The sequence below is a fragment of the Carassius carassius genome, chromosome 15, assembly GCF_963082965.1.
Source record: "Carassius carassius chromosome 15, fCarCar2.1, whole genome shotgun sequence".
Taxonomy (NCBI): domain Eukaryota; kingdom Metazoa; phylum Chordata; class Actinopteri; order Cypriniformes; family Cyprinidae; genus Carassius; species Carassius carassius.
In genome coordinates, this window is record NC_081769.1 from 10,937,140 (window position 1) to 10,954,132 (window position 16,993).

At 36.7% G+C, this 16,993-nt stretch overlaps 1 protein-coding gene across 4 annotated transcripts in view; it reads left to right on the forward strand.

Annotated features, from left to right (window-relative positions):
- The window catches only part of grb10b (growth factor receptor-bound protein 10b), a 122,231-nt gene that overhangs the window by 55,536 nt on the left and 49,702 nt on the right, over window positions 1-16,993 (forward strand). For 2 of the 4 annotated variants that reach the window (XM_059567344.1, XM_059567345.1), the window contains exon 3: window positions 12,086-12,182. In XM_059567344.1, coding sequence (XP_059423327.1) covers window positions 12,086-12,182 — 97 coding nt within the window. The remainder of the gene's footprint in view (window positions 1-12,085; window positions 12,183-16,993) is intronic. The other 2 variants (XM_059567346.1, XM_059567347.1) reach the window with 1 other exon arrangement.

Genomic DNA, 16,993 nt, shown 5'->3' on the forward strand with positions numbered 1-16,993 from the left:
ACTCGAGTCGACTCGAGTCGCTATTTTTAAGACTTGTGACTTGACTTAACAAAAAATAAAATACTTGAGACTTGACTCGGACTTGGAAGTTAAAGACTCGGCACTTGACTTGACTTGAGACAGGAGGACTTGAATGACTTGAGTGTTAATCACATTATGTTTTCAGTTTGAATATAAAATTTATAAATTATTTTTAAAAAATAAAATTGATTACTCAGCTGGAGCGCAGGCTGAGAATCGCGTTGTCATGTCATGACATCATCAGTCATGCCCTCTCTACCTTACGCAGACCACGCCCACTTAGATCAGATATCACATCACATCAACATCTCAGCTTGAGGGGTACTGAGGGTCATCGCAATTAAACAGAACCACAAAACTGGCAAATTACTTATCACTCAAGCAATTAAAAGAAAGACAAATCCTTTCAAAATATCGACTCAGTGATCATGATTTGGAAATAGAGATTGGTAGACATAAAAGATCCTGGCTACCGAGAGAAGAGAGGCAAACACTTTGAGCTGAATCAAACAGAGGATGAGAAACACTTCCTTCTTGTCTGTCCCAAATACAGCACTACAAGAGAAACATTCTTCCCACAGTTTGAAGCTTTGAATCGTTCATTCTTGTCTCTAAATGACTCAGAGAAACTACTCTATATACTTGGAGAGAATGAGACGGCAGTCACAATAGCTACTAAATATTTATACACCATATACACCATACGAAAGGGATAATTTATTGTATTCAACTGTTTTATTTTATATTCTTAATTCTATATAATTACTATTATTAATATTAGAAATATTATCTGCTGCTGCTATTTTTATTGTATTTTATTGTAATCATATTTTATTCTGTATCTAAATGCTAAATTTGGTAATACTGTAACTCAAATGTCATGCCAATAAAGCAACTTGAACTTGAGAGAGAGAGAGAGGAGAAATGTAAGAAAGTTTAAAGTTGTATGTAAACTGTGTTTGAGGGGAAGTTGTGGCCTAATGGTTAGAGAGTCGGACTTGCAATCGAAGGGTTGTGAGTTCGAGTCTCGGGCCGGCAGGAATTGTGGGTGGGGGGAGTGCATGTACAGTTCTCTCTCCACCTTCAATACCACGACTTAGGTGCCCTTGAGCAAGGCATCGAACCCCCAACTGCTCCCCGGGCGCCGCAGAATAAATGGTTGCCAACTGCTCCGGGTGTGTGCTCACAGTGTGTGTGTGTGTGTGTGTGTTCACTGCTCTGTGTGTGTGCATTTCGGATGGGTTAAATGCAGAGCACGAATTCTGAGTATGGGTCACCATACTTGGCCGAATGTCATGTCATGTCATGTCACGTCACGTCGTTTGAGAGAGAGAGAGAGAGAGAGAGAGAGAGAGAGAGAGAGAGAGAGAGAGAGAGAGAGAGAGAGAGAGAGAGAGAGAGAGAGAGAGAGAGAGAGAGAGAGAGAGAGAGAGAGAGAGAGAGAGAGAGAGAGAGAGAGAGAGAGAGAGAGAGAGAGAGAGAGAGAGAGAGAGAGAGGGGGTGTTCAGAGAGGAGTCTGTTGGATGTTTAGCTGTTATTTGTTTTATGGACTCAATGTTGAAAATGTAAAACATTTCTGTTGGCAGAAGTGAAATATAAATAATTTTATGAAGTTACAATTTTGTTTGATTCCATGATGTATTTTACTGAACATGAGTATTTACAATGCAAATCCAAATTATTTTAATTTACTGTTACTTATATCTTGTCTTTAACTTTATTAAGATCAGATTCTGCAGGTAAAATTACAATAATAAGGTGACTTGACTTGGACTTGACTTACTACAGGACTTGACTTGACTTGACTTGACATAACTTGTGACTTGACTTGACTTGACTTGCCCAAGAAAAAAATACTTGGGACTTACTTGAGACTTGAAGGTTAAGACTTGAGACTTACTTGAGACTTGCACATGTGTGACTTGGTCCCATCTCTGGTTAATAGGCCCGATCCTGTGTACTCTCTCTATGATGGGGGACAAAGTGATCTGAGCCCTCCGATTTTTTGAGTAACCCAACCAGTCTCAAGTTGGAGCGTCTGCTCCTGTCTTCTTGCTCTGTAATTCTGTCGCAAAGATTCTCCACAGTTTTCTCCAGTATTATAACTTTGCCTTGAAGAGAGGTGAGATCATCTTCTGTTTGCGAGATTCGCTTCTCCGTCTCATTGATTCTTTGAGAGTGCAAATTAGGGCTGCACGATGTGTCGTTTAAGCATCGATATCGCGATGTACAAATCCACGATAGTCACATCGCAGGATGTGCGATGTAGGCTGTCGTAGTTGATCTGTTATTCATTAACTGTACGGGCCAGCTGCCCCCCGGCCCTTGACGAATGTGATTCTCAGATTAATTGCACAGCTTAACCATCATAGGAGTGAAAGTTTTTTCATTGACAGGACTGAAAAACACATGCAAGTTTAACAGGGCAGAGAGAGAGAGAGCGCGAGAGAGACACAGAGAGAGAGAGCGCGCGAGAGAGACAGAGAGGGAGAGAGATCGCGCGCGCGAGAGAGACAGAGAGAGAGTGTGCGAGAGAGACGGAGAGAGAGAGTGCGCGCGCGCGAGAGAGACATAGAGAGAGCGTGCGTGAGAGAGACAGAGAGAGAGACAGAGAGAGAGTGTGCGTTAGAGAGACAGAGAGAGAGAGCGCGCGCGCGAGAGAGACAGCGAGCCGTCTTCACTCTTCAAACAACACGAGCGATGTCTTGCTCTCTCTCCCTCCCGCATATTAATCAATTGACGGTATGGTGTCGATGTTTAAATCATTTAAAATGAGAATGTAAGTGTGCTCACCCCATTTTTGTTTGTAAGAAAAAATATCGCAATATATATCGCAGAAAAATAAAATATCGCAATGTCATTTTTTCCCAATATCGTGCAGCCCTAGTGCAAATGTATATCCCCTTTTATATCGTTAATTGCTTTCAGCAATTAATTTTTTCAATAAATTTTTAGCCATGTCACCTTTCGACAACATAATTTCCTTGAGAATGTCACTGTTTGTCAGACTCTGCGTCACCTGCGCCTCCAGGGTTTCGGGTGCCTCTGGAGTCTCCGATACCTCCTGTGTATTGGATTCATTGGAAATATCCAGCTGTGTTTTGCTAGCATTAGCCGTGTCCACATTAGCCCCTTTGCCTTGTGAAGCCGTTTTACCTCGTTGTTGGCCAGTTTTAGCAATTTTTTGTGGCATATTGTCCAGTAGAAGCGCGTGGGTCAAGAACAAGTAAAATTATGTTTATTGGTCCAAGTTAAGGATAGTTTCAAGGGATTTAACAGCGAGCCTCACGTACATGCTGCCTCTCACTAAGATGCCATAACCGGAAGTCCTGTAGGCTGGTAAATTGAATTGATATGCAGAATACCAAGCAAACTGTAAATCGTGAGGCAGTACATCTTTTTAATTTCAAGTGAGAACTCGTCCAGTTTCTATGAATGGTAAAAGTATGCAAGTTTGGCGTATGTTTGTGTCTTCTTAGCTTAGTCTAAGAGGATGTTTTTAGTCAGAGGAACATTGCTTTTGCCATTTGAAGATGAACTGCTCCAGAAATGTGGGTTTGTCATTAGCTTAGCAGCCATATTGGCTTTTTTCTCACACTGCTTTAGCCATTAAAGTGCCTGTTGATGGAGCGCATTGGTATTTTCAGAGCTGTAAATGTTTTGGGCTCTAGTTTTATAGCTGTTTTCAGAGTGAATCAAGACAACATATGGTTCCTTGTCCCTGGAAGTTAATTTTCCTTTTCTTGGTATTTCTAAGAACTTGAGGATTCTGTATCATGAATCTGATTCAGATTCTTTCTATGAATTGAACTAGAAGTTCTTTGAGGATCAATTGTGTCTGGCTCATCCCATACAGAAATGTGATATATGAAATACTGATATTGTCATATATGTTACATGTTACTATTCTCTGAATAGATGAAGATGTTATGTCATATCATATTTAAAATCCCCATAGTAAAATTTGTATGTTAACATTTTAGTTTAGGGACCAACTTTCAGTATTTACTTCGCATGCATATAGACCCCTTAATAGCCTACGTCACTGTGACGTCACCACTCTAGCTGGAGGCAAAACATAAGGAAGAACTCATGGCAGGTGCACTAAAAGTTTGAGGTTTTGACTTTACAATGTCGTCTTGTTGTGTTTTTGGCTGCCAGAATAGAAGGAACAGCACTTTGTTTCAAAACTAACGTTTTACCGGATCCCGGCAGACATTCCTTCACAGAAATCAAGAAGTCAATTGAGGTTGTATGCAATACGGCGTACAGACTGGACAGAGATGATCATAAATAATGCTCGTGTTTGCAGTGCACACTTCATATCAGGTAAAATAATCTATGCATATGTACTGGTGTGTTGATTTTATCTAGTAAAAATCAGCAAGTTACTGTTTTATAGGTAAAAAGTCGCCAACCTTCAGCACACTAGCTAGCTTAAATGTTAAACAAACATACAGAGATAGATGTGTGTGCCATGCTTTGAATGGTCTCTTAAAATAATCCAAATTGCTAATCATAGTTAGCCCAGCGATAGGTTACAGACAATAAGCCTTTACAAAATTCCCCAAACCACCCAAAAGTAATTAATATGGCCGTATGGCATACGGGTCAAGCAGCCTGCTTCCATCCGCCAAAGTTAATTTACAAAAATAGCTGTCACGGTCCCTGGAGTCAGTGACTGTACATATTCGGACAGTTTCAAACCTTCTTCTGCATCCATGTTTAATGAATACCTCCTAAAACGTGCTAGTTTATGCTTGTCAACATTGCGTCTGCACCTTTTTTGCCTCCAGCTAAACTCCGCCCACCCGGAGACATTGCAATGTTTACAAACTTTTAAGGAAGCGAGTTAGCATTTTAGCACTTCCGGTTCCATCGTCCCAGGGTTGATGGTTTTTTTGAATGGGATTTTGGTTAAATCCCTAAAATAAGGTCCATGGTTCACACAGGCTCAAGATACTTTCACATTTTATTCCACAACATAAAACACACCAGTTAAACCCCAATCGTGATTTTTTTTAACTGTTACGTTTGTTTAAAAAGACAGTTGCTAACAAGTTGCCAAATACACCGTGCCATCAGAGACATTAAATGTCATTATGCCGAACGGTTTATCAATTTACAGTATTTTCCAGTCGTAGTATAATTTGTAATAACCAATTAATAGTTTCACAAATTTTATTTTGTTGGTCAACAATGTTTTTTTGTTATGCCCTGAAATGCAACACAAGTCTTCAGATGGAAGATACTTGTTTTATTCCTACTGATGCAGACTCTCTGGGTTCGTAAATTAATCTATTACGATTATTCCATGTAAACACCACATTTTTCGGCTTAGTCATGGTGAAGGTGAAACTTTAACGATGCATAGCGCTTAAAGCCATGTTAAATTAAAAAAGGCCACATGACTGTTAAAGTTAGAAAGCATATGAGGATTTCTTAAAAGCAAGGATAAAATAACATTTTGTGTACTCACCCTAACAAAGCTGAAATGTGGTACTTTATTCACTAAAATAAGTTTAATCTTACCATATCCAAATCGAAATGTACAGAAATATATGCTTTCATATGTCATTTAACTAAGAATATTTATTTTAGTCTCATTTTTGTTTTGGCTCTAGTTTTGTATTTATACTAGTTTATATGAAAAGGTTCATGTAGTGTGGAATAAAGTTCATATAAAGAGTAAATCCTTTTCACTGAACACGTTAAAAATAAGTTTGAAAAAAATTTGTGGGAAGCGTGGTGGTGGTGACGTAGAAGGCTAGCAACCTGGTGCTGTAGTTCGTTTATAACCTAAGTTTAGCTGTTAAGTTCTGTCACTCTTATTTAGGCTTAAGAATTCATCATTGTTATATTATTTTGTGAAGATTATCTTGATGGATAAAATGTGTAAGTTTCATAAACTATGACTGAACACATAGCTTACATTTTGTGATAATCCAAAAGCCTATGGAAAAATCCTGTAGGCTTTTTGTAGAGGGAACCAGTGTCATGCTAACAGCCAATCCACCTACAGAGTGACGTCATAGTTCCCCCACTCTATATCTAGCATTTTGGCTATTTATTTAGTACTTATAAAGCACATATCAATGCCTTATTCTGCATGTTAGATCCCTTAATCCTACCCCATACATAAATGTAACAACTACCTTACTAACTGTTAATAAGCAGCAAATTAGAGGTTAATATGGATCATTTGTCTTTATTCACCATAGAATCAGAGATTCCTTAAGGATTATGTGACATGAATGAAGCTATGCAATTCCCTAAATGACATTTAAAATATATTAAAATAGAAAACTTAAAATTGAAGTAATATTGTACAATATTACTGTTTTTCATTATTAAATAGATGCAGGCTACATGGGGATAAGAGCTTTGCTTCACAAACACTGAACTAAACTAAACTGAACTGCTTCCATTGTCCTCATTTGTAAGTGACTTTGGATAAAAGCATCTGCTAAATTACTAAAAGGTGAACTAAAGTCATACATCTGTATGACTCTAACATGCCTGTTCCTTTTCAATATTTATTCAATATTTATGTCACAATCTATACACCTGACAGACCAATTTACAGTTCCTGTGAGTACAAGGAAGGTCTAGGGGTATGATTCTCGCTTGGGGTGTGAGAGGTTCCGGGTTCATATCCCGGACGAGCCCTCTTCTGTCTGGTTAGCGCAGTGGATAAGACGCATGCCTGTGGTGTGGGAGACCCGGGTTCGAATCCACTGTGAACCGCCAGTGTGTCCCTGAGCAAGACACTTAACCCCTAGTTGCTCCAGAGGCGTGCGACCTCTGACATATATAGCAATTGTAAGTCGCTTTGGATAAAAGCGTCAGCTAAATGAATAAATGTAAATGTAAGGAAAAATACTTTATTAATGTGGCTCCAAATAACTACAGCCCAATCGACTCCCTCTGCCAATGCATTGATGAAATTAATAGTTGGATGTGCCAGAACTTTCTTTAGTTAAACAAGGAAAAAACTGAAGTCATTGCATTTGGAAACAAAGATGAAGTGTTCAAGGTGAATGCATACCTTAACTCTAGAGGTCAAACAACTAAAAATCAAGTCAGGAATCTTGGTGTGATTCTGGAGACAGACCTTAGTTTCAGTAGTCATGTCAAAGCAGTAACTAAATCAGCATACTATCATTTAAAAAACATTGCAAGAATTAGATCTTTTGTTCCCAGCCAAGACTTGGAGAAACTTGTTCATGCCTTCATCACCAGCAGGGTGGACTATTGTAATGGGCTCCTCACCGGCCTTCCCAAAAAGACCATTAGACAGCTGCAGCTCATCCAGAACGCTGCCGCCAGGATTCTGACTAGAACCAGAAAATCTGAGCATATCACACCAGTCCTCAGGTCCTTACACTGGCTTCCAGTTACATTTAGGATTGATTTTAAAGTACTTTTACTCGTATAAAAGTCACTAAATGACCTAGGACCGAAATATATTTCAGATATGCTCACTGAATATAAGCCTAACAGACCACTCAGATCATTAGGATCGAGTCAGTTGGAAATACCAAGGGTTCACACAAAACAAGGTGAGTCCTCCTTTAGTTACTATGCCGCCCGCAGTTGGAATCAGCTTCCAGAAGAGATCAGATGTGCTAAAACACTAGTCACATTTAAATCTAGACTTAAAACTCATCTGTTTAGCTGTGCATTTATTGAATGAGCACTGTGCAATGTCCGAACTGATTGCAATATATATTTTCACTGTTTTTTTATTTTATTTTATGTAAAATCATTTTCTAACTGTTTTAAATTCATATTAAATAAGTACATTTTTAATAATTTTAAAAGTTTTAAAATTGCTTGTTTTATTCTTATTATTTTACTTTCTTTTATGTAAAGCACTTTGAATTACCATTGTGTACGAAATCTGCTATATAAATAAACTTGCCTTGCCTTGCCTTGCCTTGCTCTGTTTTCACAGTATAATCTGTCCTGCCAGAGGAATTCACAGTAGCCTGACCATCTGAGGATAAGCAGGACTGCAATGTCACCTTTTGTACCTTAAGCATTATATTAGTACAGCTGATCTGAAGGATGACCAAGCCAGCACACTAAATGCTTGACATAGCCATGTTTATTGGCAAAATTTTGTTAGGAATCCTGTGTTTTAGAGTATAAACACAACACAAGTAGGTTAAATCAAGTCTGGTTTGTATAGTAGGATATGTATGAACCTTAATAAACACCTCATGGATATGTATTGCTAACACCTGTTAGCAGAAACTTGATCTATGTACTACAGCACGTGGAGGGTTATGACTTTACATCACATGCGTGTTTAGGGATAAATTAACCATAGCACCCTTGAATAGTTCCCTTAAAACACTCCTTGCGTGTGTAATTGCAGGTTTCTTTTTCTTTTTTTGTCTAAATATAGCCTTGATATCAAAAGGTGACATTTATCTAGTAGTGTATGTATTTATTTATTTATTTTATTTCATTCATTCATTCATTCATTCATTCATTCATTCTTCACACATCATTTATAATTTAAATAATTTATGTGTTCCTGTAGCTCAATTGGTAGAGCATTGCTCTATTAAGCGCAAGGTTGGGGGTTCGATTCCCCGGGAATACATACATGATTGGTAAAAATTGATAGCCTGAATGCACTGTAAGTCGCTTTGGATAAAAGCGTCTGCTAAATGCATAAATTAAATTTAAATTAATTTAAATAAATTTAAATAAAAATGTTCTTCACTGAAACTGAATTCTTCTTGATAACAAAGTACCCAAACTTTATTTTCGGCAACTTGTTGCTTGTGGTGGACAGTTATAATGTAAAAACTGATATACTGTACTTTTTTTTTTCATTGAATAAATTATTCATATTTAGATATTTTTGTAAAAACATATCACAACATTAACAACAACATAATAATTATATATATATATATATATATATATATATATATATATATATATATATATAATATGTATGATGGATGTTCTTATTTTAAAGTCTGGGACAAGAATCAAGCAATGAAATGTATAAATAAATTCTGAAAGAATTTGAAGGAGCATTATTTGATCTTCATATGTTTGTTTAAATAAAACTTAACCACTACCCATAGAATTTACTTTTATAAAATGTTCTTTGTTATGAAATGATTTGTATAACATCTAACATTACTCAGATTTTCTTTTATTGTGTAAACTGATCAACTTTCCCAAGATCTTTGAAAAAGTTTTGAAAAGTCAGCAAAGGGGCAACATAGACCTATAGATTATGGTCCCAGACAAAACCTAAAGGATGATATTAGAGGTCTTAGCTCTGTCTGGACCTTCTGCTGAGTTCAGTCAGACAGAACCCTTCTGGCTTCCCTCAGTACAAGTATGGTTTGAACTGAGAACAGATAAGTCACACTTGGCTAGCTAAAAGCCTCCACACATGCTCACATGCACACAGTCTTTTTGTCCTTAAGAAAATTTCAGACTGTTAATGCTAATGTCAAGACGCATTGCTTAAGGGTTAACATTCAAACTGCAGGAGACCACAAGAAGAGACTAGAAGTCCTTTCTTGTTCAAAACATCTGACCATATGATAGGCCTACACAGCAATATATGTATAAACAAAATTCGCACAGAACAGACTAGATAGACTGTTGACTCCAAGCCGATCTGATAAATCAGTACTAAATTCCAACTTAAATAATATAAATAAAAAAAATAATTTCATATACATTCTGTTGAAGCATCAGGAATTTAAAAGTGCATGAATACATATGGAGAATAAATTTGAAGAACAAAGACTTGAGATGTGGTGTGCATGGAAATATAAAATTAATTATTTTGCTAAATAAACGAGAGATTCTTCTTTAAACTTTTGAATTCCATGCTGTGAATGCTATTTATTTATTTATGTACTTATTTATTTATATATATTATTTTTGTTTGTGTGGTTGATACTTTCAACAGCATTGGGTAAAATGCCACTGCCAACATAAAACAAAATAAAATAAAAAGACGAATTAGTTGGATATGATATATGATAGACGGATTCAGAATTGCGCAAACTAGCTGTAAATTTCCAAAGTCACTTGGCAGCAGTACCCGTAAAGTAGTCAACTACACTAGATGTCTTCTGAGAATAAAATCAATAACATATTACTGTAAAAAAATAAATATATATATATATATATATATATATATATATATATATATATATATATATATATATATATATATATATATATATATATAGTATTTTATATATGTAGCATCTCTATTTCCCCACACTTTGAAAAAAAAATAAAGTTTTAAACTCTTAAAATCTATATTGCCCTATGGATGCCTCAAATTGTATAGTTCTTTGAGAAGAGGTGTGGAAATTAATAATTGTTAGTGATTGTTGTTATATTACAAAATGTATATTTGTCACATATAACATGTATATTACATTTATACTGTATTGTAAATACAGGCAATACTTTAAACAGTCTATGCAAACACACATAGGCTACATAAATGCAATATCAGAAGTAGATTTTGTTCAATTTGTGTAGTGTAAAGATGTTTTGTTGTTGCAATTTTATTTGTAACAGTCTAGTTTTCTGATTGAAGTATTTGGCAAATCAAAGCATTTGGCATAAAAGGGAATACAGACACATTTAATAATGATAACAATAATCTACAAAGGCATATTTAAAATAAAAAAAAGCCCCTGGTAATCAATCACAATGGGCAAATATTGTCCCTTTATGGAAAAGTTCAACTCTGATCATGTCAGATGATTTCCTTCAGGCAGGAGTCATACAGGGTCCCACATTTATTTGAATGTTGTTTCATCATGAAAAATGCTCACAATTAATAATATCTAGAATTTATCATCAGAATTTAAATGTGTTTGATCAAAAATGTAAACACACCAGTTCCTTTTGCATTTGGTATCATTCAACAAAGTGATGAGCAGCATGGCTGCATGTGTGCGGCATCATCACATTTACATAAGAATACAAAACAATATTTCTCTGGTCCTGGAACATTGTACATAACGTTCAGAAGCCATAAAACTACTGACACTCTGCAGCCACATCACAGCCAGATTCTGGGTTTCGTGGTCTCGCTCTGAGAACCATCTCCAAATACAAGAGTGCCGCAGGACATTCTGTTCCCAGCTCGTGCTGTGAAAGCTCCAATCAGCGCTGAAAGAGAGATCCCACAATCCTTGATCCTACTGTGCTCAAACCCAGCTTTTTGTTTTTGTATGGCATCCAAGAGTTCAAAGTGTTCCCCTCTGGTGAGATGGCAGAGAGGCTCTGTTTTGGAAAGGAATGAGTTTTTGAATCGAGTCGCCACCTGTAGTTTACACATGGAGAACGTGGCTCCCAGCTGCCAGTCCCTTTAGATCTTGTTCCGTGAATACAATGGCACAGTTTCAGCTGATCACATGGCAGAGCCGCGTCTGTACTGTGCTGTTTTTCTCATAGCCTGTAAACACGGCCGTGACCCTCCCCTGATACGGCAGGGGGTCTTCTGAGGACAAGGAAAGGGCCTCCTCTCTTCTCTTTCATCACAGATTGGGCAATTGTTTTCATTCCTGAAAACGGACAGGAAAATGTTTATACAAGTGAACATGTATTGTACCTTAACACGCATCAGACATGGTCTGTTTTCTAGTAAAAAGGTTATTATTTATATTTTTGTTCTTTTTTGAAACATAAACCTCTGTAAATAAATCAATTAAAATGCTTAAAACAAGAAAACCAGATGAGAAGTTAAGAACATTCTATGTAATTTAAGATATGTATGTATATAACTGCTAAATGTTACTTTTGAGATATTTTACTGGGAAAAAGTACTGATTTACAGTTTAATGAAATTCCTAGACAACATTTTGGAGGGATCGTCTATTTTCCAGGCCTGTTCTGTCAGATTTAAACTGATATATTCCTTCATAATAAAAAGTGTGTGTCTTTGTGTGTGTGTGTGTGTGTGTGTGTGTGTGTGAGAGAGAGAGAGAGAGAGTGGTGTGACTAATGTAAAAAAATGCTTTAAGCATGACCGCTTTGTTGGCTTCTGTCTCAGCAGGATAATGTAGACCGAGCTGCCGATCACAGACAGGCAGATTTGATTGGACCAGGTTTTCAGCAGTCAACCAATCGGAATTCACCCAACCACCAAGGTCAGTGAACTAATAATTTGCATGAACACTTCATAAATTTCTTAAAATAATATACCTTGGCTCCATTATTTGTAAAGACAGTATTGTGTGTGTGTGTGTGTGTATGTGTGTGTGGTTATGGTTTATGGTCTTAATATCCAAAACAGAGTTAACGCATTTTTAATAGATGTGCATAAATGCTTCTAGTCACACAATTAACAACTGAGTATGTGTGTGCATACTTGATTATGGGCGGGGGCTGTCTGTCTCACAAACTTGGACTTGGGAGGGGGCTGTCTGTCGTAGACGTCTTTTATGGTTGGAGACTTGCTCATTAAGTTCAAACTGGGATCTATATTCAGGCCTCTTCCGCTGTAAACACTCCAGCAGTTCAAAGGCTTGATTTGTAAAGACACAGGGTGCCACTCATTAAGCCTCCAACCTAATTGTGCCATACAAAAATACAGAGGCATGATATTTGGAGCATGAGATTTAAGCACAATATCGCCTCAGCATGGGAGGTAAAGCCTGAAGGTTTTTTTTTTCAGTTTATTTATTTATTTATTTTTAAGTATGATGTTGTCATTGAAGTAAATGGAGCACAAATATTTCATTTAGGACTTCTCAGAGTGTGCCGAAAAAATCCTCACAGCTGTGACTACATTAAACTTAGTATTACATTTGCTGAGTGGTGTTTGTCAAACACAGTTACATATACATATAATTCTGTTGATTTGTGGATTTTTAACACTGTTTAATAATGTTTATTCAGAGTATTAAATAAACACTCTTATTGCACAACTAAGGCCTGCGTTATACTTTCCAAATGCGCAATCCCTATGCACACACTGGGCAATTGGTATGTCACGCCAACAATAGCGGACCCTAGCGGACTTGCATACGTGGAAAGTAAAACACAGGCCCTGTCCACACGAACGCAGTTATTTTTAAAACCGCAGGTTTTTCTATGCAGTTCTGCCATTCTTCCACACTCAAACGCAGCAACAGGTCACTGAAACCCAACATTTTTTTAAAAAAACTGCCAGGCTGAAGATTTTTCAAAGCAGTTGCAGTGTTATCATGTAGACAGTGAAACCAGAGTTTTTGGCTTGTGACTTTGGAGCCAATGCTGTTATCTTCGCCTAATGGAAACTTTTTCAGGCTTCTGATTGGCCAACATGGCTTTATGGTTGAGATTATATTGACCCCTGTTGGCTTGGCATGCTCTTGACAGTGCATCATAGCATGCGTTTGCGTTTTAATGTGGACAGAGATTTTTTTTTTTTTTTTTTAACGGAGGGAAAAACTCTATTTATAAAAATATCCGTGTACGTGTGAACATAGCCTGAATGAATTAATGTATATATATATATATATATATATATATATATATATATATATATATAGATTAACATTAGAAAAAATAGCAAGAGTTTGTTCCCATGTCTGTTCTTTGACCCTGTAGTTTTCATACTCCAATGAAAACAACAAACTGTGACAACAAAGGTCTTATTTTGGGATGCAGATAAAAATAGATGAGAAGCGTTTGTACGTCAAATCTCAGATTAAGGCCAGAAATATTCATTGCTGTGTCGAAATCCCATGTGACGTTTACTACTATAATTTTACAGCTTAAAACCTCTCACATACTTATAATCTTTTAATAGAGTTAAAGACAACACTCTATTGTTTGCTATGAAGTTAACTGGCTTATGAAGTTTATTAAAACTGAGGTGCTTTGTTGAAATGTGACATTGTAGGCTTTTAGCTCAAATGGATTACATTTGATGGGTCAAAGTAAATGTTTTAGGTTTCTGGAAGTGTGTGGGGTCTGTCATTGATCCTCTCTCATGAAAGGAACATTCCAAACTGAATTGCAATGAAGTTAAAATTGTAACTATAAGTGTTATTAAGCTTAGGTTTTTAGTACGAATGCATGGTTTGTTTGTACTGTATATGTGATTTTGTGTTCTACAGAAGAAAGACTTGCAGTCATGCAGTTTTTAGTATGAGCTTTTTTTTTCAGTTTAATTGAGATATTTATCTAGAGATATTTACTAGTTCTGGCCTTGACACTGAAAGGCTGGATCGGAACACTGCAGAGTTATTCAAGTTTTTCCTTTGTTGAGGTCAGTGCGTCTCCTACACCGCATGATTCTGATAGACCCTTGGGCAGCAATATCCAGGGTTTTGCATTCTTTAGAAGAAAGAGAGGTTTTAGTGTGGTGGGCGGGTGGGGCTTATAAGATTATGGAAGGTGAGGTATATGAAGCTCTGATTAGATTGATGTTTCCCAAGAACAGGCCCTGATCCACATTATTGTTTTTCCAGATTTTCCCTCTCTCTACTCACGCTCTGCTCTTGGACTGCCAAGGGCATTTTTACCCATCATTCTCTCTTTGACTACTTTTACATTGCACACCAAAATACTGCTTATTGCAAGAAAGCCATTTAGTACACTAAAGCGGCATACAGAAATGTACACCATTTACTTACCGTCGTTTGGAATGAAAAAGAAGTTTTTTTTTTTTAGAATGTTGGTAATTGAAGAGTTTTGGTAACCATATAATAAATAAATGGACAAAAACACATTCATGTTCCACAGATAAAAACGAAGACAAACAGTTTTGTAATGAGGGCGAGTAAATGTTTACAAAATTAAGTTTTTCGGGTGATATGTCCCTTTAACCCACATATACAGTGTATGCAATACCATCAGTAAACCGTTTTTTTCTGTACCTTAATGTTACTTTAGCTATCCTGAGCAAACGCACACTCTAAAGTTTTGGCCACATTTCAATTCTTATGGCAGAATTCCACAGACAAAACTTAGTCATCTCATGAGGAATTTTGCGGGAAGGACAAGTGAGACGGAAAATTTCCTTTCATGGATTTCACTTTGTCTTCAAGTTTGTTGAGTTATTACTATGCATTGACTGACAATCAACTACAGGATCACCCTGCATCTCCATTATCTGTCAAAAACAAAACTCTGGTTCATAGTTCTGATCCTTCTCCTACTCCGTCTCTATAGATTCACATGTATACACCCGTGTGTTTTTTTGAGGCACATATCTACCCCCAAGGGTCTTCTATGAGTCGCTCCTGCCCAAGCGACTCCTCCTTTCTCCTTTCATTACACCCGTCTCTGTTCACTCACAATTTGCATGTTAATTGTCACCAGCTGGATGGTCTAATGGACTCAGTCGTAAACATGGTGCAATAAAACATGTTTTAAAACTTTTGCATTTGTCTTTAACAGTCTGGCATAAATTATACCAGCAAATTAGCAAAAATTAGCACATGTGCACTTTTGCTAAAGTGAACCCATATGGAAATCACTGACATATCAGGGTATGTTTCGAGCATCACCCTGTATTAATTGTTGGAAATCTTTTAATTAGACAAATATCTAAGACCCTCTAAATATGCATCCAAGATGATCTAATCAAATGTGATTCGATCTAATTAAAATGTGTGTTCCTTTTAAGGCATGACCAGTTATGTTTAAAGGGGTTAGTGAACCTAAAATGTAAAATTTTGTCAGAATCTATGCAAATATTCTTCTAAACCCATGAGACTTTCATCTTTTGAATACAAATAAAGATACATAGAGTACATCAAATAACAGCAGCTCTAACCTGCTTGATTGATGCCCAAGAACCAAGGATGTTTATTATTATGCACACACTGTTGAGCTATGGTTTATTATATTTGATGTACTCTATGTATGTTGATCAGTGTCTCTTCGGAAGATTTGTATTAAACCAATTTTGTAATTATTTTTACCTTTTTTAAGCTTTAATAATCACTTTTTAAAAAAAGTATTTATTTATTTATTTAAAAAAAAAAAACTTTTTTTGTTATCTAGAAAGTAGCTCCATCTACTGGTGTCTTTCTTTACACTAACACTGAATGTATTCCATCCAGTTTTTTTTTCTTTGATAGTAATCATCTTTCTTTGTCGTTTTATCCAAGAATGTGTGTCTAATTAGATTGTTCTGAACTATTTTCATTAATAAGTCGAAAGAACACAGATGTTTACATGCCTTAATGGGTAAACATCAAATTGTGTCAGTCAGTTTATGCGTATCTGTCTTATGACCTTTATTTTTAACTCTCTTTTTAAAAATGTTTTGTAGCCAATTGACTCCAACCACTTTATTTTCCCAATCCATTTAAATCAAAATGATTTTTTTAGCAGATATCCTATGACTATCTTGCTTGTTGTTTTTATGGAAAATGTATTAAAATCAATTATCTAGAAACACGGTCAGTCTCCTTAATTGGAATTGAGTGGTTAGAGTCAGACCCCAAGCAGCCATGCACCAGCTCCGGCTCCGGCGCTACAACCACTCCAGTGTATAAGTGGCAAAAAAAGTTGGCAGAACTCAGTTTACCTCAGCCTGGAATTTAAACAGCTCTCTTGACTATAATCAGATTCTGGCGCCGCAGTCTCTACTTTCACAAATACGGTTAGCATTAGTTTAATCAGCTGATTTCCCACACGGTAATAAAACAGTACATTTGATGCAGTGTTCCCATGGCTGCTGAGTCATTTTGCATTGCATTCCGCACTCGCTGAATGCTGAGCACCGAGTGCAGCTGGCAGGGCTGGAGGAGCTGCTCTACTGAATCATTCATTTCTCAGAGATGTCTGGGATGAGTCCCAGGCCCTCCTCATTGCCATCTACCTGAGAAATCTACCAGATTTACATTTTCATATTTTCTGTAAAAGCAGCATGCTTTTAGAATTCACTCCCTCTATTTAGAACGCTTTACTTGCCTCATACCCTGAGGAAAGATTGAAGGATTGGTTCATGCATTGCTGT